At 35.4% G+C, this 27,423-nt stretch overlaps 1 protein-coding gene across 1 annotated transcript; it reads left to right on the forward strand.

Annotated features, from left to right (window-relative positions):
* The first annotated feature begins 7,072 nt into the window (after positions 1 to 7,072).
* LOC145306881 (uncharacterized) lies at positions 7,073 to 27,386 on the forward strand. The gene is made up of 28 exons (XM_080149224.1): positions 7,073 to 7,225; positions 7,660 to 8,332; positions 10,142 to 10,192; positions 10,254 to 10,323; positions 10,844 to 10,936; positions 12,637 to 12,688; positions 13,194 to 13,332; positions 13,965 to 14,015; positions 14,115 to 14,157; positions 14,226 to 14,294; positions 15,186 to 15,253; positions 15,443 to 15,544; positions 15,738 to 15,803; positions 16,363 to 16,420; positions 16,745 to 16,841; positions 17,119 to 17,250; positions 17,546 to 17,583; positions 17,645 to 17,678; positions 17,893 to 17,932; positions 18,114 to 18,206; positions 20,138 to 20,236; positions 20,793 to 20,891; positions 23,414 to 23,512; positions 23,650 to 23,748; positions 24,407 to 24,505; positions 24,662 to 24,760; positions 24,987 to 25,085; positions 27,274 to 27,386. Exons 1-28 carry the CDS (start codon positions 7,073 to 7,075, stop codon positions 27,384 to 27,386), a joined length of 2,928 nt encoding a protein of 975 aa, XP_080005350.1.
* The last annotated feature ends 37 nt before the right edge of the window (positions 27,387 to 27,423 follow it).

Raw genomic sequence — 27,423 nt, forward strand, 5'->3', positions numbered from 1 at the left:
AACCACTGGCGCTAGCAGGACGGGTATTCCCTGCCGCTGCTGCTTCTAACCCCGACCGTGTCGCTGGAACCAGCCCAGGACACCACCTACCGGCGCTTGCAGGACGAGCATTCCCTGCTGCCATTGCTTCCAGAATCACCTTTCAGAGCTCCGAGTGATAAATATATATAAGTATTCCCAAATGTCAACCAAGTGATAAAGTATTAATTGTTGACCTAGTGATTTAAAAAAGCTCAAGTGATTCGAAGCTCAAGTGTAGACCACCCCCAGAGGTTTGCACCCACTATGGTAGGCGAGAGCACCATAGCTGCGGCCCGACTGCCGCCGAAGTTCCGCCCGACACCGGCAGAACGGGAGGCCCCCTTGTCCAATGGCCAGGACCTCCACTTCCCCTGCCATATCAGGGTGAGGTTCCCACTCACGACCCTGCCCAGCACGTACAGGTTGATGCCATGGTTGATTCTGGCTAATGAGGAAGGGCAGCCCCTCCAGGTAATTGGGAAGTTACATGAGTTGTATATGGCAGTTAGTCATACTCTCATACTTCACCTGTACCACGTGACTGTGGTACGGAATCTCTCGCACCCACTGAACTTAGGGGGGTACTTCTTGCGTGAATTCGGAACTAGGCTTTGTTTCGACATGCAAACCCCCTGTCTGTGGGTGCATGGGGAGTTCATCCCCCTCCGCGGCGTCCCTGTGGACCGGGAGACCGCCGAGAGAGAGTTGAGCTACGAGGGGCACCTGCCCGGCCCCCTGCCGGAGCAGCCGCGCGTAGTCCAGAGAGGGACACACTGGGTGGATACCGCTCTGAAAGCCCACAAGGGGACCAACCTGCTAGCCATGGGAGTGCCCCCAGTGCCCCTGGTGCCCCTGGAGAGCCTGCCAACGACGTTCCCCGAGATTTCCAGCCCTCCAGAGGCCATCTTCTCTGCAGATACATTTATCAACGGCCAGCCGTGTCCACCTGGCCCCCTTTACCTGGGGCCCCCAGCGGCCAAGCCCGATAAGTCGCGGTCCGATGCACTCGGCGATAAGTCCGAGACCAGGCCCGTCAAGTCGCGGCCTGATGCACTCGGAGCCGCGCTCGGTCCGCGGGATCCAGCCACCCCCGCACAGTGGGATTTTTGGTCATTTTTTAAATTTCCTCAATTTTGAGTTAAATGTCCCAGGGGCTAGTATTACCATTCAAAAGTTGCCATGCAACAGATTTTTTTATATACTACAAAATTAGGCAAAATACAGCCGTTTTGCTGAACGTGGTCAAAGGAATATTTTTAAAAAGTGAATTTTTTCATTAAAATCATCATACATTGCTTTTCCTACTTTTTCCTAGAGTAAATTGGTGTAAAAATCTGATTAAATGATATGTAACAATATTTCATTGATATATACAGATGTTTCTACTTTAAAATGCAAAGAAAAATAAGAAAAGTTGTCATAAATCTGTAATTTAAAATCCAAGAACACCTAATATTGCATCTTAAAATAACATGTATTTTTTACGTTTAAAGGTTTTTCTCACTTGGGGCTACGAGGTGCCAAAAGTTATTTAGGCCCTGATTAAATTCAAGTATTCATAATTCAAGATTAGTTCATAACTCTTGGCACCTCGTAGCCCCAAATGAGAAATCCAGCTTAGAAAATAGATACTGTGAAGTTGTATTAATATAAATTAAATACCATTATGAAGTCAAACTACTAAAAATTTATATAATTTAATAACACACATATTTAATCTTTAAAGGTTACCTTTCCGTTTTTAATAGCGAAGCTATTCTGTAAATGATACGTCTGTCTGTCGGTACATCTGTCCGTTAGAAACAGTATTAGGGAACGTGAATTTCTCGGCTGCTATTTAAAAGACTTTATTACCATACTAAGAAGCATCCAGATTATAATTTACTAAGTCCTTCAGTCTATCGGTAATGGTCTGACAACCAGTTGATTTATATTTGAACAAGGATGACAACATTTATAAAAGCAAAGCTCTGAAACGGGGTGACAGACAAACATTAACTCTTGTAGAGCGTGAATATGTAAAATATATATAAATAAGTCTTGTCAAAAATTTTCCTAAATTTGTTGCAAAAGTTCTTAAATATAAATTACTGTTTAAGGGTATACGGACATTGTTAGGAATTGATTATAGAGATGCTTCGCTTATAATATTGTACTTATAATATAAGGTAAAAATCAACATAAACGTATGGACATTATGGTTATGATTATAGGGTTGATACGCTTTACAGAACTAATACAGGAATCAATAGAAGAATTCTAACATGCCTAAGTTAACGAAAAAGCTAACGTTACGGACGCAGGGACGTACGGACTGACCCTAATTATAGAAAAGCTTCGCTGTAATTTTAGATAGACAGCTTTTTTTTTGGGGGGGGGGGAGGGGGGTAAAGATTTACCTCATTGATGGTAATCTACTCTATATAAAACTAACGTCTGCGCCCCTAGCATCTAGGGTATTCGCAGGGATATAGAAGGGCAGAAAAATAGCTTAAAACAATACCCAGGCTTATTTATAAAAATGAAATAGCCTAAAACCATCCTATAAGAAGCTTCCCTCCAAAGAAGAACCATATCGGTTCAGTGGTGAGTGAGATCCTTCGCTACACACAAAAAAGCTTAGTACTTTATATTATAGGATATACTGAAAACATATATACAATGATTATTATGAAATAGTTTTTAGTTGGTTTAATAACAAAGGTGCTCAATTTTTATAAATGTGCGTGTTTCTTCCTTTCTGTATTTCTGAAACATTTAAATTAAATTTGATTTCTAAGCCACTATTTTTTTCTGTCTGTCCTTTAACTTTGTTTGAAATACTTAATTTATTTTGTTCTTTCCTTTCAATGGCCTTGGTTTCTAAATTTATAGTAGTCCCTAAATCCACTTTTATTTACTGTATTACTAAAATTTTCCATCCAACTATTAAAATTTGAAAATTGTAAGGATGACAACATCCATTAAAGCGAAGCTCTGAGACGGTGGGAAAAACGAACATTAACACTTATAGATTGTCATAAATAATCAGAGCATAAATGTATAAAAGTTGAACATAAATGTAAGTAAATTTGTTGAAAAACTTAATAATTACAGGATAATTTTTAAGGACATACTTACATTTTTAGGACTTGATTATAGAGATGCTTTGCTTATAACATTGTACTTTGTTGTCCTAGAAATCAGTATTCCAAAAATGAGATCAATCTGATAATTATATCATATAAAAACTTGTTGTTAAAAACAGTTAAAAATTGCCATGTTAAAAGTGGACATTCTGGTTATGATTATAGAGTTGCTACACATTCTAATTCGTGCGTAACTACTACAGGAATCACCATGCAAAATATGATAAGTTTGATAAGACAATTCTAACATGCTTATATTAAAGAAAAAAAGTTATCCGTTCCAAACAGATTGACAGACGTACGGACGGACCCTAATTATAGAAAAGCTTCACTTTTAAAAAAGATTTTACAATATAATAAGGATGACAACATCCATAAGTAATAAAGCACCAAAAAACTTAGCATAAACAAAAAGGCAAATTGAGTTATAGAGCAGTTGTTTAACATAAAAAGAGAGAGATAATATGCAAAAACTTCTTTGAAGCATGACAGATAAACGGACAAGATAATGTATAGATTAGATGCACATATATTTTAGCTGTGAAAATTACATTTCCCCCATAGCGTTACGGACTGATATCATATGTTATATTTTTTTTAATGTTTAAAAAGTCATATTTGATAAGTAATAGCAGATAATTAAAAGAAAACGATCAACAAGGAAGTTAAAAAAAACTTTTGTATAAGTAATACCACGATACATTAAAAAAAACTCTTAGATATCCTATAATATAAAGTAGTATGCTTTTTTTGTCCAAAGATTAAGATCTCAGTGAATACTGAACCGATTGGATTCTCTAAATTAATCCTGTGTTGGTTTTATGCTAATTTATTCTCAAATTTAAGACTTGGGATGGGTTTAGGCTATTTTTCTAGCGCTTCGCTGTCCCTTTAAATAAAAAGCCTCTGGACTCCAGAAGAATAGAAGAATATATTTACTATAAACATCATTACTTAAAATCAGTATCGAATTGAGAATGCATACAAAATCTTGAAGAACATCACATTTTTTTCCTATTTTGTATGGTGTATGTTTGCAGGGCTCGGTAGCCTGTATACCTCAGGGAAACCATTTACAATTTTAAATATCAACTGAAAGTTCGAACCTGACTCAAGTATAACAATCCCTTTTATCAAAAATGTTTTAAAGCATCAAAATGGGTTTAAATTTACGGCTTAGTCACAGCTGATGCGCAGCTGCCGAGCCCTGTATACTATTTATTGATAACTTAGAATAATATATTATGTATATTAATCATATACACCTTAAAAACTCTCCAAAAGTTTTAATTGAGGTCTCAGTCGATGTTAAAATAATTTTTTTTTTAATATGAATAATATCAGAAATTTCGAACTTTTAACTATATGAGTAGATTAGTTCTAGGGACATTTTTCTTATATAAAATCACAATAATATGTATATAATATGTTATATTACATAAGCTATAACCTGTATATGAAAGGTTTTAACTTTTTTTTTAGATAAAATAAGCTTTTGTTGGTATTTGTGACTCATAAAGTTAAAAAATCCCCAAAACATCCAAAAAACCCATTGTGCCCCGGGACCGAACCTGTCGCGCTGCGGTCAGCTAAGTCCAAGACCAAGTCCAGTGGCCTGATGCACTCAGAGCCGCACCCGACCCACGTGATTCAGCCACTTCCGACGCCGAGCCCGTCAAGTCGCGGCCGGACGCCCCCGGAGCCAAGGCTGGCCCCGCGCCAGCAACTACTTACAAGCTGAATGCCGTCACTCCAGCCAATGGCCAACCACCCCAGCTTCGGACGGCCAAACGGGTAGCCCTGCCTGGGCGCAGCATCATGGCTGTCCCCGTTGAACTGGTGGGGCACCGTACCAAAGACGCCATCCAGCTGTCTGCCCCGGAACAGAGGTTTGGGGAGTACCTTGTCATCCCAGAAGGCCTGTATGCGCACCAGCCTGGCTCCGCCAACATGTTCCGAGTACTGGTGGTCAATGAGGGGGAGATGCCTCTCCTGCTGGACGCCGGCCTCCCTGTGGCAGGGGAGCTGGTGAAACCCGACATCCTGGAGGTCTCCGATGAGCCTCCCCCTCGCCTCCACTCCATTCAAGAACCTTCTGAACCTCCAGATATGCAGCAGCTGTGGGCAGACCTTGAGCTGGAGGAGAACGAGTTCCTGCGCAAGGACCCCCTGCTCAAGAAGGAGGTTTGGACGATGATATCAGAGTACAGAGACGTATTTTCGAACTCTACCCCAGGCTGCACCGATGTAGTAGAGCTGCAACTCCGACTAAAGCCTGGGACCCAGCCGATCCGCCAGAAATTTTGTGATCTGAACCCCCTGAAGGAGGCTGAATTGGAAAGCCAGTTGGATACCTGGCTGAAGGAAGGAGTGATAGAGCCCTCTGACTCGGCCTGGAGCAGCCCCCTGGTGCCCATCAAGAAGAAGGACGGGAGCACCCGCTGGGCTGTCGACTACCGGGCCCTCAACAAGTGCCTAGAGCTAGACAGCTACCCCCTGCCCAAGATCCAACAACTGGTAGAGCGAGCCGGGGGACACCGCGTCTACAGTGCCTTAGACGCGGTGGCTGCGTACTATACCATCCGAGTGTCCGAGGATAGCCGGCCCTGCACGGCCTTCACCACACCTAGAGGCTTGTACCAGTGGAAAAGGATGCCCTTTGGCCTAGCCACCGCACCTTCCATCTACTCCAGGTTCATCGCCGGGGTCCTCAACCCCCTGGGCACGGCCAACCTCCAGTCCTACCTGGACGATGTCTTGTCCTTCCACAACGGAACCTGGGCCCACTTGGCTAGACTCCGAGAGGTCTTGGAAGCCCACCGTAGGGGAGGAATCCGCCTCAAGCTCTCCAAGACCAAGCTGTTCCGAGCCAAGGTCGATTACCTGGGCCACACCCTCAGCTGCGAAGGCATAGCCATGCAGGAGGACTACATATACCGCATCCTAGACTGGCCAGCCCCCAGCACCCCCAAGGACCTGCTGGCGCTCCTGGGGTTCTTTGGGTACTACCGGCTGTTCATCCCGGAGTACGCCGACCTCACCTACGAGATGAATCGGCAGAAGACGGCCAAGGCATTGACATGGACGGCTGAAATGGATGCCCAGCTGGTACAGCTCAAGGACAAGTTCCGCCAAGCCCCGATCCGAGCGCCACCCAGGTTCGACCTACCAGCCGTGTTCCAGCTCACCACTGACTACAGCAGCCGGGCCATCTCCGCCATTCTCAGCCAGTGCCAGGACGGCAAGGAGAGGCTCATTGCCGCCGTGGGGCGCAAGACGACTGACCCCGAGACCCGTTACCCGTCCTGGAAGGGAGAGATGGCCGCCATCATGTATGGGATCCGAAAATTTCACGGGATCCTGTCCTACCGCAGCTTCCAGATCAACACTGACTCCTCTGCCTTGCTACAAATGAAGTCACTCAACGCATCCACAGGGATGGTAGCCCGCTGGCAGGAGGAACTGGCGGCCCTGGACTTCACCGTCTGCCATCGTCCCGGCGCCCAGAACACAAATGCCGACGCCCTCAGCCGCCGGGAGGATGACAACATGCCTGCCCCTTCCGCCGAAGAATAAGCAGAGCAGGCTGAGTATCTCCACCACCTCTGCCAGCTAGGGGAGCCCGCACCTGGCCGACCCCCAACAGTACGTCTGGACCCGGAACGAGTCCTGGAAGCCCAGACCCAAGATCCTCTCCTGCTCCGTGTCCGCCAGTGGGTGGCTGATGGGAAGCCCCCAACCAAGGCTGAGCTCTGGAGCAAGTCTCGAGATGAACAGCAGTACGCCAGCCGGTTCGCAGCACTCGGACTCAACGAGCACGGCTGCCTTACCATCACCGCCAAGACCCTGACAGGGGAGAGGACTCGTTACCTGCTGCTTCGGCCCTCCAGCAGGACGCGTACTTCCTGGCCCATGGAGCCCCCATGGCTGGACACCAGGGGATGGACGCCACTGTAGCTCGCGTCGCCATGCACTTCTGGTGGCCCACCGTGCACCGCGACGTCCGCCTGATGGTCCAGACCTGCCCTGAGTGTGTACAGAAGATCACCAAGGAGCAGTTGAAAGCCGGGATCCACGTGCCCTCCCGGCAGGGGTATCCACAGCAAGTCCTGTTCATTGACCTTGTGGGGCCCCTACCTGAGACGCCAGCCGGGAACCGCTACATCCTCACCTGTCAAGATGGGTTCAGCCGGTTTGTCAGCCTCTACGCCATCCCCAACAAGCGCACGATCACGGTCGCCAAGGCCTTACTGCACCGCCACTTCGCCACGTTCGGATGCCCCCTGAAGATCCACTCCGACAATGGGATGGAGTTCACCAGCCAGGTATTCAAGGAACTGGCCTCCCAGCTCGAGATTGGCCTGACACATCCGCCGCCCTACAACCCGCAGTCCAACCGGGTTGAGAGGTTCCACCAGACGCTCAACACAGGCATGCGGATGTTCCTAGACAGAGACGACAACAACTGGGAGCCACACTTGCCTGCTATTGCTGCAAAGACGCCACCGAGCTGCCGGTCGGAGCCGCGGCGGTGCCATCCAGTGGACCAGGTCAGCTCCCCGTGTACCAGCCGGCTGCCGCGGCAACCGAAGCCTCACTGCCCAGCCACCAGGATCGTGACCCCGTGGAAGAGAACCTGCAGAACCAGCCCAGCGAGCAACGGCCGGCGCCGCCGGCCCCAGAACCACCCACTGATGCAGTATGGAACCCAGATGCAGACATGGAGCCCCTACCTGCCAGCAGCGAGCCCCCAGGACGAGAAGTTGCCACCAAGATGGAAGTAGCGGCCCCCGAGGACGAAGCGGAAGCGATGTGCCCCCTCCAGATGACAGCCATCCCCATCCGGGTAGGAGCCAAGAGGCCGAGCAACCTGGACAAGACAGGCGCCCCCATGGAGTTCTACACGCCTACTACCATCGTTTTCCCTCCTCTAGGAGCCTCTAGAGTGAGCTTGGGTCTCCGTGTCCAGCTACCAGCCGAGACAGAGATAGTTCTCCAGACAAGGCCTAACTTCCAGCGCCGAGGCCTGACCATCGCCAACCCTCAGCTGGGAGCCAACCGGGAGTTGACCATGCTGATCTCCAACCACAGTCAGACCGAGCAACGAGTTTCCCGAGGGGCCTGTGTAGCCCGGGATGTCCTACACCGCGCTGTGCCCCAGGGAGAGTCTGCCGCCCCCCATGGTTCAAGGCCTGATGTCCCGGTGGTCCCGCAGCCCTTGAAGGGGAGGTTGTAGTAGGGCGGCATCATACGGACAAGCCTTTCATAGAGTTGCTATGCTTCGGCTTATCAAATCACAACCCAGCGCTAATCCTAGTTTATCACCACTTCACCCGGCCTCTTTGGGGCCTTGCCGACACCTCACAAGCAGCGGTCAAATTGGACATCTCTGATAGTAGGAGGGGCGCGGCCCCTCTACAACCCCAAGCCCCAGTCACCTGTCTTGCCGGGAGATGTCTGCCTTCCCCTTGCTGAAGCTTACCCCACAAATATTCACCGAAACAGGGCTCCGCCCTCAGCTCCCCACACCCCCTTCTACCTAACCTATTTTATCATCTAATTGTGTATATATAGTAGTAATCCTATTGTAAATGTATTCAGTCTAAAATATATCTCCTTAGTAGCAACTACTGTTAGTTATTTATTGATAGAATCTTTAAGGCTAGGGGCTCGTTTGAATCGAACTCGCAATTGTAGGGTTGAAACGCTTCACCCTACCACACTAGCTTTTTTAGTATGTGTGAACTAGGATTTTGTTGACAGCCTTATTTCACCCTATTTCAAAGAGGGGGGGGGGTGTTATATGACCCCCCACTCATTAGAACTTTTTGAATTTAATAAATGAAAGATTAAGTTCAAAATTTTCTTGTGCAATTTTATATTTTTTTCTATCGAGAATTTTATAAATGAACAACCTTGCTTTGATATCTTTTTTCCAAGATAAGAATGTAGGAGGGTTGGGGGCTCCCTTTGCCCCCTGGCTACACACAATGTTGTGCAGGGAGGAGGGGGGGGGGGGAAAGGTGTGAGTTGAGCTCAATAATTTCAATTTTAGTCTCAAAAATATAAAGTCTGTTTTGGAGGGGGGGTTGGTTTTCTTTTGAGGGTGGTGGTACCCTCCCCAAAAATAGTTATAAACCTTCTAAGTACCTATGAAAAGCTGCATTGTAAAGGAGAACCATATCTGTTCAGCGGTTTGTTACACATAGACAGATAAGACACCATGATACTTTTATATAAAATATGTAATATGTAAAATGTTTTCATGTTAGGATTAATTAAGTAAATGTAGAAATTAGAGTTTTATATGAAATGAAGATGATATTTCAAAGGGAGGGAAGGACAAATGGGCTATCTAATACACTAGTCCATAAAGTAATATTATAACGGTGTATTATTTGATGTTTTAACAACATTGGGGAATTTTCAACCACTAATCTACAGAAGGGGTAATTTTGTGTAATATTATTGAGGATGTACATTATATCGTTTATTGTCTTATCCCTTTAGATCCCTGGATATTTCACCAGTTACTTTCCTATACCTGTGATTGTATTTCAGAAGAATTGCACAATGAAACAGTTTGACCACCTTTGGGTTAACATAATATGCTTACTCTTGCATCAAGGTTTCTTTCATTTGAGTAGCAAAGTTACTTTATGACTGTTCTTTTGGCTGATGTGTACACTGTACAGGTTTTAGTACCAACAATCAATTTCTATACTGAAGCTAAATAGGAAAATGATAGTTAATAATATTTCCATTGTTGAGTTAATAGGGGTTGATGGGGTGAAAATATCCTATTTGCATTTTCTAGTTTTTTTTATATAGAAGTTATGACTATAAAAAGGTTGAGCTTATTTTTTGTTTCCCTATTCCTATTTTTTAACAACCTTTATCTGTAGGTCTTTTTTACACAAAAAGGGAAATAGATCAATGTGTAGTTTACATTTTTCATATAGAAAAGATTTTGACCTCATGAAAATATTTAGTTTCCTGTCAAGAGTATCTGTATCATTTTGGAACAGTTACAGTAAAAGCAGGTATCATTTATTCCCTTATCTAACACAGTGGTTCATTCATTTAGAGAATTTACATGTTTAGGTGAAATCAACACATTTGAATGTAAAGTTGATAATACTGATGCAAATCATTACTGGACTCTTGGTGATAGGTAATATCATACAAATATTTTAATTAGGTGCAAAACTAATCAATTATTCTAAATGTCAGTTTGTCTGTCTATAGGAAAGTTTTTTTTTGTAATGATGATTTCTTGGTATGTCAGGCTGTCAATTAAAAAAGACATATTATATACATTTTTTTGGTATATTCCTTTTCATGGCAATGTCTCTTAAGGGGTGTTTCTTTGTACTTTTTTATAGTAGGTTTCCTCCTATTTCTTGCACTGCGGGAGGCCCTTTGAGAGGCATTGCCACGAAAGGGACTGTACCCAAAAAATTTGCTTCAGTGTGGGCTTTAATTTTTTTACAAGGGTGATATCTCTTAGGAGTAAGTAGTATGTAGATTCCTCCCCAAAGATAATTATAAACTTTTCCAGCAAATAAGAGAAGCTACATTGTGAAGGAGAGCCATATCAGTTCAGAAATAAGCAAGATCCTATGATACAAGCAGGCAGACTCACAGATACAATAAACCTTAAAACAACTTGTTGATTTGATTAATTTTGCTAGGAAATATTCAGCAGAATTGAAGGATGATGGGACAGAAAAGTTTATGATTATACAGTTCATATTCACTCTTCAAGACAATGGCCAGGAATTGAGGTCATTTTTGTTTTTTAGAAAAAATAAAATATAGTACATTTTATAAACATATCGGATCAAGTCAAGCTGAGTGTGCCAATTGCAACAAGTAAAACAGAGCGTGCCAATATTCCCCCTAGTCAAGTAGAGTATGCCAATATTCCCCCAAGTAAAACATAGTATGCCAATATTTCATCAAGTAACGCATAGTATGCCAATAGTTTATCAAACAAAGCAGCATGACAAAAATATAAAAAAAGATGAATTTAACATATTTTCCGATCTATATTATAATACTTCAACCTACAAATTTACTACTTTATGTACGTAAAATATACAAAACTAGCAGTTGCAACCTTAGCATCTAGGAGCTCTCTATTCCAAGTAGTAGAAAACGAAAATTAGCCTAAAACCATTAAAATTTCAAAATAAAAGATCTCACTAATCGATGGACTGTTATGGTTCTTTTTTCAATGAAGCTTCTTATTGGTAAAAAATACAATGATTTTGTTACAATAGTATTTATTTTTAAAACTTAACCCTTAACGGTCGGGGGGGGGGCGTCCCCCCATCCGGTTTTTTCTATCTCATTTTGTGTGTGTGAAAGATAAAGAGCCCAAACTGCGTGACTTTTTAAGTTTGGGTATGACACATAACCGAGAGTTGGAATTTTTTGAATATCTCCATCCTGGCGGGCACAGGATGCCAGCAAACCTGGCAGGGTCATCCAGGTAAAGAGCAAAAATATTTTTTTGACTTAAAAAAAGCATTTTACCTTACCAAAATACTAAAATATCCTCTAGTAGTACATCCTCATATTAAATACAGGTGTTCAAGTCAATTTCAGGTTCCAGGTATGATCCTGCAGGTCCTGATCCTCCAGGTCTCCAGAAATCTTTAAATGGCTCCTGTGGCCGCAATTTTTGACTTAGAGACTTCAAATTTTAAACTTAAGCTTTTCTTACATGTCTACATAACGTATTAAAATTTCATAAAGATCCGCCGCCGTTTTCCCGCCGACTGCGGCGGCTGGCAGCTGCCAAGTACAGCTGCGGCCGCTGAAATTTATATTTTGATATTTGAAATATAAAATTTACATAAAGATTAACATTTTCTGCAAAAAAATTTTTATTCTAGCTTTAAAAATAAAAAAAATTACAGCCGTTTGAAATTTTTAAGTAAAAAAGGACCTAAAAACAAAGGTTGTTAAATAAAAGGGTGAAGGAAGCGAAAATTGACCTTGACTTACTTAAGGTCGGAAATTCATCATAACACAGGGGACTTACACAAATTTTTTTAGCCCTCTAGCTCTAATAGGAACTGAGATAACATGGGGGGGCGTTGAACGCCCCCCCCCCCCCCCCCCCCGACTGATTAAGGTGCGGCAAGGGGCCCGACTGTAAGGGGTTAAATGTAAAGGAGATTTTCAGCTCTCTTCTTCCCTCAAATGCCCCTAGACATCGAGGGGGGGGGGCGGGGGTGGAGTATATATACATAAACTATTTCAAAAGCATTTCTTGACAAGTAAAGCAGAGTATGCCAATATTACGCCAAGTAAAGCAGAGTGTGACAATATTCCCCCTAGTCAAGTATGCCAATATTCCCTCATGTGCCAAAACAGGCTATTGGCATACTCAGCTTGACTTGATCCAACATATCTTGTACAATCTTTTCATTTAAGGTAAGATGAAGAGCCTATATCTAAAAATATCTTTTTTTAGATGCTGGAAAGATGAGAATTTTGATTTTATACAGATCTCTGTCCTAGAGCAGGTTTAATCAATATTTTTTTCTTCTTCAAATATTACTAAATATTACCTAACTATAGATATTGTAAATTATGTTAGCAATCAATAATTTATCCTCCTAATAGTCCTTGATGTATATGCATGTAAAAGATATGTATAATGTCTGAAGTGGATGTATATTGCAAAATTTGACCACTTTTTATCAATTATAAAAGAACATTATTGTAAAGTCACCTTTCAAATCATAAGTGTGTGCTTTATAAAGATGGCAGAATAGTTGTTTATTGCATCATATTATACACAGCTTTCTGTGGATATTAAAATGTACAATAAGATTAAAACCATTTTGTTAGTCTCCAGATGCCAATGGCACAGGCTAAAAAAACTGGTTTTAATATTGTGATTGTACATAATTATATTCATAGAAAACTGGATATAAAATGATACATGATTTTTCAGTGTGGCTGAGAACTCGTTCTTATCCACCAAATATTAATCAGTTTTGAAGTCAAGCTGGACATAAAATTTAGACTTCACCTGGTTTGACACTCGATGATGGCCTAGTATATGCTGGACAAATTCTGAATGGTAAACCTCATGGCTCTGGACAAATAATCAAAAGTTCAGGAGAAAAGTTCTCTGTGGTTTTTAGAAATGGAGTAGTAACTGGTATATTTCATAATATTTTCATATATAGTATCTTGCAGGGACTTGGGGCACTTGGTGCAGGTAGTTATTACTAGGGTTGGTCCAGATATATGGCCATTTTCAATATCCGGCCATATCTTGCAGGGACCAGGGGCACTTTGTGCAGGTAGTTAGTACTAGAGTTGGGCCAGATATCTGGCCATTTTCAATATCTGGCCGGATACTGGATATTGAAACTATCCAGATATCAGATATCCAGCTGAATTATAATGCCAGATATTTGGTAATTTGCCGGATATTGGGAGTTGGCTAGATATCCAGCTGGATGCCAGATATCCGGCATTATAAATCAGCTGGATATCTGGTATTTGGCCCAACCCTAGTTAGTACAATCTCCTGCAGGTCATGTGGAATTTAATAAATATATGATTTTTGATTGACCATGTCTTAATAAATGTTAATGTTTAATGCAAAATATTTTTAATAATAGAAGTTGTTCATTGATAATTATTACAATAATTTATTATCACTATTAAAACTTTATTATAATTTATTTATTGTATTAAAAAGCTAAAATTAAACTTGAATCTCAAAAGTCTAATGGCATTAAATTATTGTATTTTATTCTCTTATTCATAACAATTATAATTTAGATAATGAAGTTTTTAGTTTTTTGACTGAATCTTCTGATGTTGAAAACAAAGGTATTTTAAATCTTATTTAGATTAATTTTTTTCTCTAAAATATGTATTTTTAAAATTAATTATCAAAATATTTTTTCTTTGAAATTAAAACTATTATAGACATGGATATAGAAGATTATGACAACGGAGAAAGTATGATTAGGTACAGCAATGTTAACTTTATCTAAAAAGACTATTATGATCAAATACATTTTATGAATTATTTTTTAGAAATGTCAGTTATAAATGGACAGGTGGAATCATCGGATATAGATTTAAAAATCATCCAAATAGATATAGGTAACAAAATAAAATCAAATGTAAAGCAAATTAATATTTTCTGTATTAATTTAAAAATTATATGATTTTCCTCTATATACATTTAAATTGAATTAAAAATGAATTACAAATAGATATTGGTAACAATAGGTCTTCCTATTTTTTATTCTGTTTTAATTTTACTACTCACCCAATTTTCTACCTAATTTTCTGTTTTAATGGGTAAAATAAGTTAACTGATTTAAATTGCAAATATTGTGATTACAAATAAATTTATGAATAACAGCATCCTAGTGGGCACATGTACAAGTAAAAATTACAGGGTAATCTAAGTCAAGGATTTTAAAATGACTGAAAAAAATATCATAATAAAACAATATAATTGTTCAAGTCATCCTCCAGATCCAGGTATGATGCAGGTGGCATATATTTTATGGCTGCAGTGTTAAGAAGCTTTTTTTGATCACTAATGCCATCATGGATCCTTTTAAAATAAACATATCCCGCAATATTTTCCTTTTTGTATAAGAATAAAAAAATACAACTGTTTAAAGATTCAATATGTTATATGTTGTAAATAAACAAATGGGTAACATTGCATGGATCTTAAGGGATATGTCACAGAATGATACATTGTTATATTATGGTAAACAAAATTACTCCTTCTGTAGATTAAGTTCATTAGTGAAAAGAATTGGATACTTAAAACAATAAAATTTGATAATTTTACTGAAAGGTTTTGAGCCAACAAATATGAAAACTTGGTTATGGAACTTGGAAACTAGTATGATTTACAGTCCAATGTAATATAGATTCTTGTTAGAGTATGAATGCACATAAGATGATTTTAAATCCATGATTTACTTTTGACTCTAAACCTTTTAATATTATATTACATTTTTTGTATTTCAGTTTTACTGCTGAAGATAAAGAAATAGTTAGAAGGCAAATGGAAATAGTGGAGTCACAACTTCCAGAAGGTTTTAAAACTGATTTTTAATATTTTTAAAGAATAGTTAATTGACATTTTTCTGTGATTGTTCAATTTGATGTCTCTATAAGTTTAAATAGCAATTAATTCATATTTGTCATATTGCCAAATTGTAAAAAATAAAGTTATCAAATTACAAATATTACTATCAACACTAATCCCTCAAACATATTACTAGGATGCATCAAGTTCATTGACCTAGATCTAAATACAGAAGTGAATATAGAACAAAAATTAGAAGTTACAAACTGGCAGCATTGGTCATGCAAGGCAACTATAGGTATCTCTAATGTAGCTATTGGAAAAATTAACTATTTTGTAATAGATAATAGATACAGAGCAAATCTTTTGACTGTAACAAAATATGACAAAATTTTATCAAATATAGGTGTATAGATATAGTCAATTTTAAAATCCCAGATTTTTAAAGGGGCTTCAGAACAAATTTATTAATTTATTTTTGCACTTTTTAGGATCCATAGCAACAGGAGGTTTAGCAAAATTAAATCTTGGTGATGCACAATGCTTTGAAAATAATGGTAATTTAATTCAATGTTTAATAACAAGCAGTCAATACAAACAATTAAATCAATTTGGAAGAAAATCACAAAATCTATACATATTTTTAGCTGTCATTTGGGGGCAACACATAGTAGAATAGACAACCTCTCCATCTGCCCACGAAATATTATTTTAGATATTATTGGCTTGTTCCTGAATAACAAGTCCCTTTTTCTTTAAAAAATTCTTTAAGACATCATATCTTATTATTCAATGTACTGATATTTGTTCAAACTAATTTTAATTACAAAATGCTATAACAACTTTTAATCTATCAAAACCTAAATTTTCTAACAAAATTTTGATCTTATTATTGGTAATAAGGGTTTGTGACAAGTATTAATAAAAATTATTCAAAAAAATAAACATTGAAAAAAATATGTAATTTATGAAATTTGAATATTTATTATAAAAATTATAATCTTTAGAACAATTTTAACTTTTATTTACTCGGTATATTTGTAAACATACAAAGTTGTTAAAAACTTGTAATAGATTAATAGTAGTATATCAAATAATGACAAAATATATTATTAGGAACAACAGTTCTTCATGAGATTGCATATCTATTTGGTCTTGTAAATGAACATAACAGGTTATTGAAAGCAAAGAAAAATAAGCTTTATGAGTGGAGAGGTGGGGTTGTTGCAGAAAATGTTAACTAATTGGACCACCTCATAATTGCCTTTTTCATACTTATGACTGAATTCATCCTTGATAGTTATAAAATCCTTGAATCCTTAATTTTCTTTATATTCCTATTTTTCATATTTTTGTAATAAATGATACATTTTGATAAAGTATTTTTCCAAATTTCTTCTTTTCAGGACAAATTTAGAAATAACTATAATTCCTTTGGATCTTCGTATCAACATAATGTTGATTTTATTTCAAAATTGCAAGTAATATTTATTTTTAGACCTGACCGTGATCAGTTCATTGAAATAATACATGAATTTGTTATAAATAATGAAACAATGTCAGTAAAAAATGAAACTCAAGGAGAGATAGGCAAGGTAGTTTTTTATCAGACTTTATATTATAATTTTTATTGTTTTAAGTTTTTAAGGTCTAACTTGAAACTAGATGAATTCATAATTCTTACTTTTAGAGGTACCCATTTCTATTAGGAACATATTTCTTTTGTGTATGATGCACAAAAACTGTTCATAGTTTTCATATATTTGTTAAAATTATTTAGGCATTATCATATTGGTTATAATAAGTGTTATACTTACAGATCTTTTATGAGCAATATTCTATAAGTAAAATAAAATTATAAAATCTTTTTAGACCCCGTATGATTACTTCTCAGTAACCCATTATACTGAGACAAAAGGGTGCCTTGATGACAATGTGTGTATTAAAGTAAAAGAGCCCTTTAGAACACACTTCAATGACAGTGGATTGCTTAAAGAATTCCCAGTAAGTAAATAATTTAACTCTTAACAAATACATCCTAAGCAATCATGTGTAATCAGCACAAATCAAAAATATTTACAAATCTGAGAGTCACACTAAATTTACACTTAAATAGATGTCAATTATATAAGCACAATCTTCTTGCTGTTATAGGAAAAAACAGTTTTAATAAATGTGGTCCCATGACTTCTGTTTTAAAGTCAACTTTTGAATAATTTAAAAAGAATAATAATCATAAGTTTGTTATTTCCTTGCTACTTGTAGTCCTAGATCTTAATTTTGAAATTACTTATTTTAGGACAGGTTATCTACCATTGATGTTGTAAAAATATCAAGGTAATCTTAAATTATTTTTTTAATAATAATTTATTATCTTTAATAATTTACTTGATTACAGAGCATATAACTGCCCTTTGACTGAGGAGATGAAAGTAAGATTATTATTTCTGTTTATTATTATAAACCTAAAAAGTCATGTCATATTAAATTTAAAAATCTTGTTCTCAAATTTTTCTCGTCATAAATCAAATTATCTTTAAGAGTAAAACTTTCCCATCAGTAGTATCTTCTAAGCTATTTTCAATAAAGTTTAACCACTATAGAGTAATCATGCATGCTAAATAATCTAATTTGTTGCATTATCAGAAGAAATATGAGGATTATGAGAATGTTATAAAGAATGCAGGTAATTCCATAATTTAATCATATCTTTTATATTCTTTAAAGAATTATGTACTTTTTATAATAACAAATTGAATCCCCTAAACATAAAACCTTCTCAGATTATTTTATTGTAAAAATACCCAGGGGTGTTTTATTGTGTTACTTCTTTGTAATAAAGCAACAATAGAAAATATTTTGTAAAGGCAATATTATTGATGCATCAAAGGCAGGACTACTGAAGATTGTAGCGTATTTCATTAACAATGGAACAAATTTTAATGATGTTAAAAAAGATGGTAAGTTTGTTTATTTTTTGGCTATTTTTTTCAAATTACTCCAATATGTGTCTTAGTATGTTTGGCCATAGTGTTTTCTGACCAGATCAATATTTTCCTATTTTTTGGACACCCTGTATTTTCAAAAAAAGTTAAAAAAATTTTTTGTTTTTTTTAAATTTTTTTTCTTCTATTTTTAAGTTACTTAAAACTGTCATATAGATACAGATTTTGACTAATAACAATAATATTTGCCTATTTTACAAATTTTTACACTTTTGGGACACCCTGTGCATGTTTTTGAAAAATGATGTTTTTTGCCCATTTTTGGGAGGAAGGAGTCGTTTTAAGGCCATAGACTATTTCTTCATTTTTGCAGAACTTTTTAGGATACATTATTTGTTATTTATGCAAAAAGCGCAAAAACCGAACTGTTTTGCCGTTAATCACTGCCAAAGGCGGAATTTTTTACGTTTTTTGCCGTTCCCGAGGATTTAATGCGCATTTTAGGTAGGAAGACGTTGATTTTTCAAGATTACTCTGAAATACTTTTATTTAGAAAATTTAATTTTCTAAAATTCACATTAAGTCAAATTTTTTGTGCAGCTAACCGTTTTTCGTCGAGATGGATTTCAATTGTTAAAACAAGAAAATGAAGTGTATATAGTATAAATAATTGCTATAACATAAGTAATAACAGAAACATAAACCATGTGCATTTGAAATTCCTTTTGACAAAAATCGGTTGGATATACAAAAATTTTTACTTCACATGTAATTTAGTAAAATAAAATGCCTAAATAAAAGTATTTCAGTGTTATCTTGAAAAATCAACGTCTTTTTACCTAAAATGCGCATTAAATCCTCGGGAACGGCAAAAAACGTAAAAAATTCCGCCTTTGACAGTGATTAACGGCAAAACGGTTCGGTTTTTGCGCTTTTTGCATAAATAACAAATGATGTATCTTGAAAAGTTCTACAAAAATGAAGAAATAGTCTATGGCCTTAAAACGACTCCTTCCTCCCAAAAATGGGCAAAAACCATCATTTTTCAAAAACATGCACAGGGTGTCCCAAAAGTGTAAAAATTTGTAAAATAGGCAAATATTATTGTTATTAGTCAAAATCTGTATCTATATGACAGTTTTAAGTAACTTAAAAATAGAAAAAAAATTTTAAAAAAAGAAAAAATTTTTTTCTCTTTTTTTGAAAATACAGGGTGTCCAAAAAATAGGAAAATATTGATCTGGTCAGAAAACACTATGGCCAAACATACTAAGACACATATTGGAGTAATTTGAAAAAATTAGCCAATTTGGACCAAGTTTTAGCTCTACAGACACAAAAATCACATTTACAGGGTGTTCCAAAATGAAATTTGACAACCTTATAGTCCCGGGTCCCCCAAACCTTTATATACCACATATGCCCACAGATAAAACACAGGATTTAAGCCAAAAAAAATGATTTTTTTCGCACAGGTATTTTGGGTATTACGCTAGATATCCAAAATACACTTTTTGTTGGATACCCTGTAAAATTAGAGGTTTGGCCAAAATAGCATTATGTGCGCTTTTTACATGAATAAACGATCATTTTGGTGTATAAAATGTATAGGTTGGATGTAAGATTGATGAAAAAAATAATTTTTAAAATTGTGAAAAAATGGGTGTTTTTAAATTTTTGTTACCTACCTTCATAGATAGCTAGATATCTAGACATCCAGGGACTCTGAAACTTTTTTTTGGCCATCCAGCATCCTTGAATCACCCAACGGACCAAAATATAGAGTATTAACAAAATCGGAGAGGTAGTGCAGAAAAGTGGTACATTTGGCAAATAATGCACCATATATATATTATATAACTATCAATGTGTATTTCTTTTGTTATTATTGTGCTATGCCTTTCTTTATTTTTTTAATAAAATAAATCTAATATATTTATATCTAGGAATGACCAGTCTTATCTGGGCAGCATGGGCAGGACACTATGATGTTGTGAAGCTCTTATTAGAACATGGAGCTGACATCAATGATAAGGTTTATGATGGTAAGTTGTAATATTATTTTGATATATTACATTTGGATAATATGTACAATATCCGTTTAAAAAGTCTTTCTTTATTTTTCTAATATATATCTATCTTATTATCTAACTATCCATATTTCGTTATATCACAATACATTACTATTAGGGTTTTAAAATGTTTCTCTTTGTGTATCTATTATTCTTATAATAAAGTAACAGGATGTCTCTTTGTTTGTCTGTACCAAAATGATCTCGCTAACTGCTGAACCGATATGGTTCTCCTTAACAGGGTAGCTTCTCATAGATCACATGAAGGTTTATACCTATTTTGGGGAAGGGTACTACCACCCTCCCAAGAGAAATCCACCCTCCCCAAAAAATTTTATTTCAAAATTTTTTTAACTAAAATTTAAATGAGGGCGGGACCCCCCCCACAAAATAATTTTTTTTACTTTTTCTTTCAAAATCTAAAATAAAACATTTGGTTATCAAATTTGACTCTCCTCTAGAGGCCTCTGAAGCGTAGTTCAATTATAAACTAATCAATATATGTTAAATCTAATATATCTATATTTAGGAATGACCAGTCTTATCTGGGCAGCATGGAGAGGACACTATGATGTTGTGCAGCTCTTAGTAGAACATGGAGCTGATATCAATGCAAAGGATAATATAGGTTAGTTACATATAGTACTAGCCTACAGCTCACGTTGTTCGCTGGTCTGTAATGCTCTTGAGAATATTAAATATCCGTACTGGAAAGGTAGAAGGCTAATGCAATTATTAAGGTATAAAATCCGATCAGTTAAGAATTTGTAGAGGGCCCGATCTTTCAGGGTTAAGACAGAAGACTTATTTTATGTTTGCTGACCAATGCACCTCTACTCTAAGAATAATATTGTCTGTCGGTCTATCGGTAATGCTCTTAAATAATTTTCCCAGCTTTTATCGAAGATATTTTTTGTGTAAAGATTCACTATGCATCATTTCTTTATATGTCTGTCTGTTGTGCACCCTTTTTGCTTTTATTTGCTTTGCCTTTTGTTTTTTTTAAATTCAAGAGCTTCTATAGTTATGGATGTTGTCATCCTTATTTACCTGTTAAATGTTAGTAGCGAAAAGTTTAAAATTTGTATTCCTTACTTAGTCCGTTATTCTGTCTATAGAATACTAATATTTTGTGTGAAGTTTTGTATGACCACTGCACTGATCATCGTTCGTCTGTCTGTCGGTTATGCTGCGTTTTCTTCTTTTTGCTTTTGAGTTTTACTTTTACTATTAGGATTTTTGCTACTTATGGATATTATCATCTTTGTTGATGATTTTTAAACTCAGGGATCTTAGGAAATAATGTTTTATATTTATTTTACATCCCCCATGATGATAAACAGGGGTAAGCCTTCGGTTGATTTGAAAGTTTGAACACCTCTTGTTTAGAACTGACGAAACACTTATTAGGTTTTTTAGTCAAAGTGGTTACTAAACTTTGGTTAACAGTGTAATTTACAGTCATATGTTACCTCCTTCCCTGAGGAAAAGAAATTTTGGAATTGAAATTATCCTTCTTACTCTATAATTCACTCTAAAACATTTGTTTTCTCAGCTGCTATAAAAATTAGATGGCTTAAATTTTTAATCAAGATTATAATAGACATTTGTTATTATAATTGCTTATTGCTTATTTATAATTCAAAATGTCCGTCCGTTCGTCTGTTGGCTAGGATTAGAGGAAAAAGTAATTTTCTCATTTGCTATTCAATGGCTGAAAATTGTGTTAATATTCCCTATATAGCTTGCCAGTATGGACCATATCTATTGGTTAGTTCTTTCATTTAGTAAAATTGAAGGAAATGGGGTAAAAGGGTTGTATAATGTTAATGATCTATTTCTTGTTAAAAGCCAAACTTTTCTACAGTGGGGGTTAATTTGTCCATCCGTACATCCCTAACAGATAGTTCCGATAGCCCTATCATTATTACGTTAGTATGTCCAAATAAAATAACTTTTATTTAAGCTATTAAATGACATAATTACTTAAATTTTTGCCGAAATCTAAATATTTCTCTTTTAAGTGCAGTTACTTTATATTTCTTAATGTTCTTTAGTAGAATTGATTAATGTTTCTATTTTACGGATTTTGTCATCCTTGTTAATGTTATTAATTATCAGAGATAATTACTCTTTTTAAATACTATCGCTCCTTGCCTTACAAATTTTATTCTCTTATTCTTCAATTAAATGTTCATTTTATCATCTCTTCAAATTCAGCTTGTAATAAAATTAGAATGCCTATGATTAATTATGTACTCCCCCCCCGTCTCTCTCTCTCTTTCTTTCTCTCACCCCCCCCCCACCCAACCTCTCTCTCTCTCTCATTCTCCCGTTCTCTCTTGGTCTCCCCCTTTCTCTTTCTATCTCTCTCGCTCCTTCTCTTTTTCTCTCTCTCTTCATATATACGTTACACATAATGATTTGACTTTAACATTTTACGTTAGAATATCTGTTTAATATATATTTAATCAGTAATTATTAGTTTTATATTTACACCCAATGTAACAAAACACGATTTAACGTTTTGCTCCATTTTTTTATCATATTTTAAAGATTGAAATCCTAATATTCTTCATTTCAATTTATCGTCCTCAAAGGGTTGAAATATTTAGTTCAATATCTGACCACATTACGGGAGTGTCGCATGAATCATTTCATTATAAAACTAAGTTTTCTTAGATTTACTATAATATAAAATTAAGTTTTCTGTTTTATGAATAGAAATCAAATACTTCAATGTTATTTAAATAGCAACATGAATTAAAAAACTGAATTTATGATGCTAAAAGTAGAATAATGGGTCTTAACCTTCTGGTCAATGAGAATTTAATAGGGATTACTGGAGCACTTTAGTTTTATACACTATACTCTTGGAAGATTCGAGCTCATTTATAGACGTTTATTTCCTATATAGATCTGTCATGGATCTTGATGCAATAATGCAGGCTGTTTTGTAAATGTTAAAAATTGGAAGATTTCATTAAATAAAAGTAATCACAAATATACTTAGTAAATAATACTATATTTCCATCACTTACATCTTTCTATTTCTAACTCCTACCTATATTACAATATTATACTTTTAAATATATTTATTATATATATTTAAAACTCTAATCTAAGCTGCACAAAATATTTTATATCTAGGAGATACCAGTCTCATGTATGCAGCATTGGAGGGACATACAGATGCTGTGATGCTTTTATTAGAACATGGAGCTGATATCAATGCAAAGAATGATAGGGGTTAGTTACATAGTATTATCATAATACTATAATTCCATCACATATATAATCTATCTATTTACCCACATATATGTAAAGATATCTTTATTTAATTCTATATATCAATAATATAATAAATCTAATATATTTATATCTAGGAGAGACCAGTCTTTTGAGGGCAGCAGAGAATGGACACACTGAAGTTGTGAAGCTCTTAGTAGAAACAGGAGCTGCTGTAAATTTAAAGAATGTATGGGGTTAGTAGTTAGTACGATACTGTTAATATGTTACTATATTTCTATCACATATATCTGTCAATCAATCCTATCTGTATCTGTATATCTTACTAAACTTATATTACAATATTGGATCACGTAAAGCAGAGTGTGCCAAACACAACAAGTAAAACAGAGTGTGCCAATATTTTGTCAACCCACAAATTTAGTACTTAATGTACGCAAAATTTATAAACTAGCAACTGTGTTCCTAGCATCTAGGGGTTCTCTGTTGCGAGTGGTAGAAAAGTCTTGAAAAATAGCCTAAAACCATTAAAACAGATTTTGTTAAAAGTTTTTTTTTTTAACTTAATTGTTAATTAGATGTTCAGCTCTCTACTTCTCTCAAGTGCCCCTAGAGGCATTGATAGGCGGATCCGAGGATTTTTGATAAAGTATATTTTGACAAGTAAAGCAGAGTATGCCAATATTCCCCTAAGTAAAGAAGAGTGTGCCAATATTCCCCTGAGTAAAGAAGATTATTCCAATATTTCCAAAGTCAAGCAAAGTGTGCCAAAACAGAGTGTTGGCACACTCTGCTTGACTTGATCCACAATATTATATCATATAACTCTCTGTGTATCTATATCTATACTCTAAACAACACAATATATAGTAAATCTAAAATATTTATATCTAGGATGGACCAGTCTTATGTGGGCAGCAAGGAAGGGATATACTGAGGTTGTGAAATTCTTATTAGAACATGGAGCTGATATCAATTATAAGGATAATGATGGTTAGTAGTTAAATAATGTTATCATAATATTATATCTATTTTACTGTACACATATATTACAAAACTTTTCTAAATATATATATTTCTCTGTGTATCTGTAATTCTAATCTAAACTACATAATATATAATAAATCTAATATATCTATTTATATCTAGGAATGACCAGTCTTATGAAGGCAGCATGGAATGGAAAGTTTGAAGTTGTGAAGCTCTTATTAGAACATGGAGCTGATATCAATGCCAAGAACAATTATGGTTAGTTTTATAATAATAATATTATTAAACTTTATTTCCATCATATTTATATTATATCTGACTATCTACCTATTTATATGTATATATCTATCTAACTATATATATATTATATGCAATATATAATAAATCCAATATTTTTATATCAAGGAGAGACCAGTCTTATAAAAGCAGTAGAGTATAATACTACATACTATATAATAAATGTAATATATCTATTTATATGAAGGAGATACCAGTCTTATGTTTGCAGCAAGTGAAGGACTTACTGAAGTTGTGATGCTCCTATTGGAACAAGGAGCTGCAGTCAATGATAAAACAAATAATGGTTAGTAGTTAAATCATGTTATTATAATATTTTTAATCAAATATATTTATCTATCTAACTTTATCTATCTATCTTTCTATCTATCTATCTATCTATCTATCTATCTATCTATATAGTCCACATAGAATGAACAAAAGTTTATTTGTAAAACATCATGTTTCATGGCTTAAGCAATCTTCAGTTACAATTTATCTATCTATATATCTATCTATCTATCTAACTATCTATCCAACTATCTATCTATCTATCTATCTATCTATCTATCTATTTATCTATCTATCTATCTATCTATCTATCTATCTATTCTATCTATCTATTTATCTATATATCTATCTATCTTTCTATCTATCTATTCTATCTATCTATCTATCTATCTATCTATATATATATCTATCTATCTATCTATCTATCTATCTATCTATCTATCTATCTATCTATCTATCTATCTATCTATCTATCTATCTATCTATCTATCTATCTATCCATCTATCTATCTATCTATCTATCTATCTATCTATCTATCTATCTATGTTTCATGCATTATAGCTATCTCTATCTTTCTGTCTATCTATATATCTATCTATCTATCTATCTATCTATCTATCTATCTATCTATCTATCTATCTATCTATCTATCTATCTATCTATTTATCTATCTATCTATCTATCTATCTATCTATCTATCTATCTATCTATCTATCTATCTATTTATCTATCTATCTATCTATCTATCTATCTATCTATCTATCTATCTATCTATCTATCTATCTATCTATCTATCTATCTATCTATCTATCTATCTATCTATCTATCTATCTATCTATCTATCTATCTATCTATCTATCTATCTATCTATCTATCTATCTATCTATCTATCTATCTATCTATCTATCTATCTATCTATCTATCTATCTATCTATCTATTTATCTATCTATCTATCTATCTATCTATCTATCTATTCTATCTATCTATTTATCTATATATCTATCTATCTTTCTATCTATCTATTCTATCTATCTATCTATCTATCTATCTATATATATATCTATCTATCTATCTATCTATCTATCTATCTATCTATCTATCTATCTATCTATCTATCTATCTATCTATCTATCTATCTATCTATCTATCTATCCATCTATCTATCTATCTATCTATCTATCTATCTATCTATCTATCTATGTTTCATGCATTATAGCTATCTCTATCTTTCTGTCTATCTATATATCTATCTATCTATCTATCTATCTATCTATCTATCTATCTATCTATCTATCTATCTATCTATCTATCTATCTATTTATCTATCTATCTATCTATCTATCTATCTATCTATCTATCTATCTATCTATCTATCTATTTATCTATCTATCTATCTATCTATCTATCTATCTATCTATCTATCTATCTATCTATCTATCTATCTATCTATCTATCTATCTATCTATCTATCTATCTATCTATCTATCTATCTATCTATCTATCTATCTATCTATCTATCTATCTATCTATCTATCTATCTATCTATCTATCTATTTATCTATCTATCTATCTATCTATCTATCTATCAATCTATCTATCTATCTATCACCTATCTATCTATCTATCAATAAAGCTAACTATCTAACATTCTATATAAATTTACTAGCAACTACATCCCCCTAGAAGCCTCTTAGGGCATTTGAGGTGGGCGGGTTGAGGTACCTTCCCATAAAATAGTTAAAAACCTTCCCTAATCATATATTTTTTTGTATATATACATTAAGATATATAAGTTTTCCGGAATTTTAAAGTTAGGGGGAGATTTGAAATCTGCATCAAATTTTAAGGATTTTTTATAAAATTCGTTTTTTCTATAATTCTTTATCTAAAAGCGGAAATGCAATTTTAGTTAATTAATTTTGGCATCTGTGATTGGTGGATTTAAAAAATCTGCGCTCTGATTGGATGGCGTACATCATTCAACCAATTAGAGCGCAGGTAGTTGAAAATCCAGCTATCCTATTGGTCAAAATTAATTAACTTAAAATGCATTTCCGCTTTTAGATAAAGAATTATACAAAAAACGAATTTTATAAAAAATCCTTAAAATTTGATGCAGATTTTAAATCTCCCCCTAACATTAAAATTCCGGAAAACTTATATATCTTAATATACATATCTAATAATTTATCAAATTTCAAGGAAGAACAGCTCTAGATGAGGCTCTAAAGCAATCTCAATTTGCCAGTGATGAAAGGAAAAGAGGAAAAGCTAAAGTAGCAGAAATACTTACGGAACATGGTAAGCTTGATTAATCTATAAATATATTTTGATTATTCTTATATAGTATTA

The sequence above is a fragment of the Acartia tonsa genome, chromosome 15, assembly GCF_053477335.1.
Source record: "Acartia tonsa isolate MP-2025a chromosome 15, ASM5347733v1, whole genome shotgun sequence".
Taxonomy (NCBI): Eukaryota; Metazoa; Arthropoda; class Copepoda; order Calanoida; family Acartiidae; genus Acartia; species Acartia tonsa.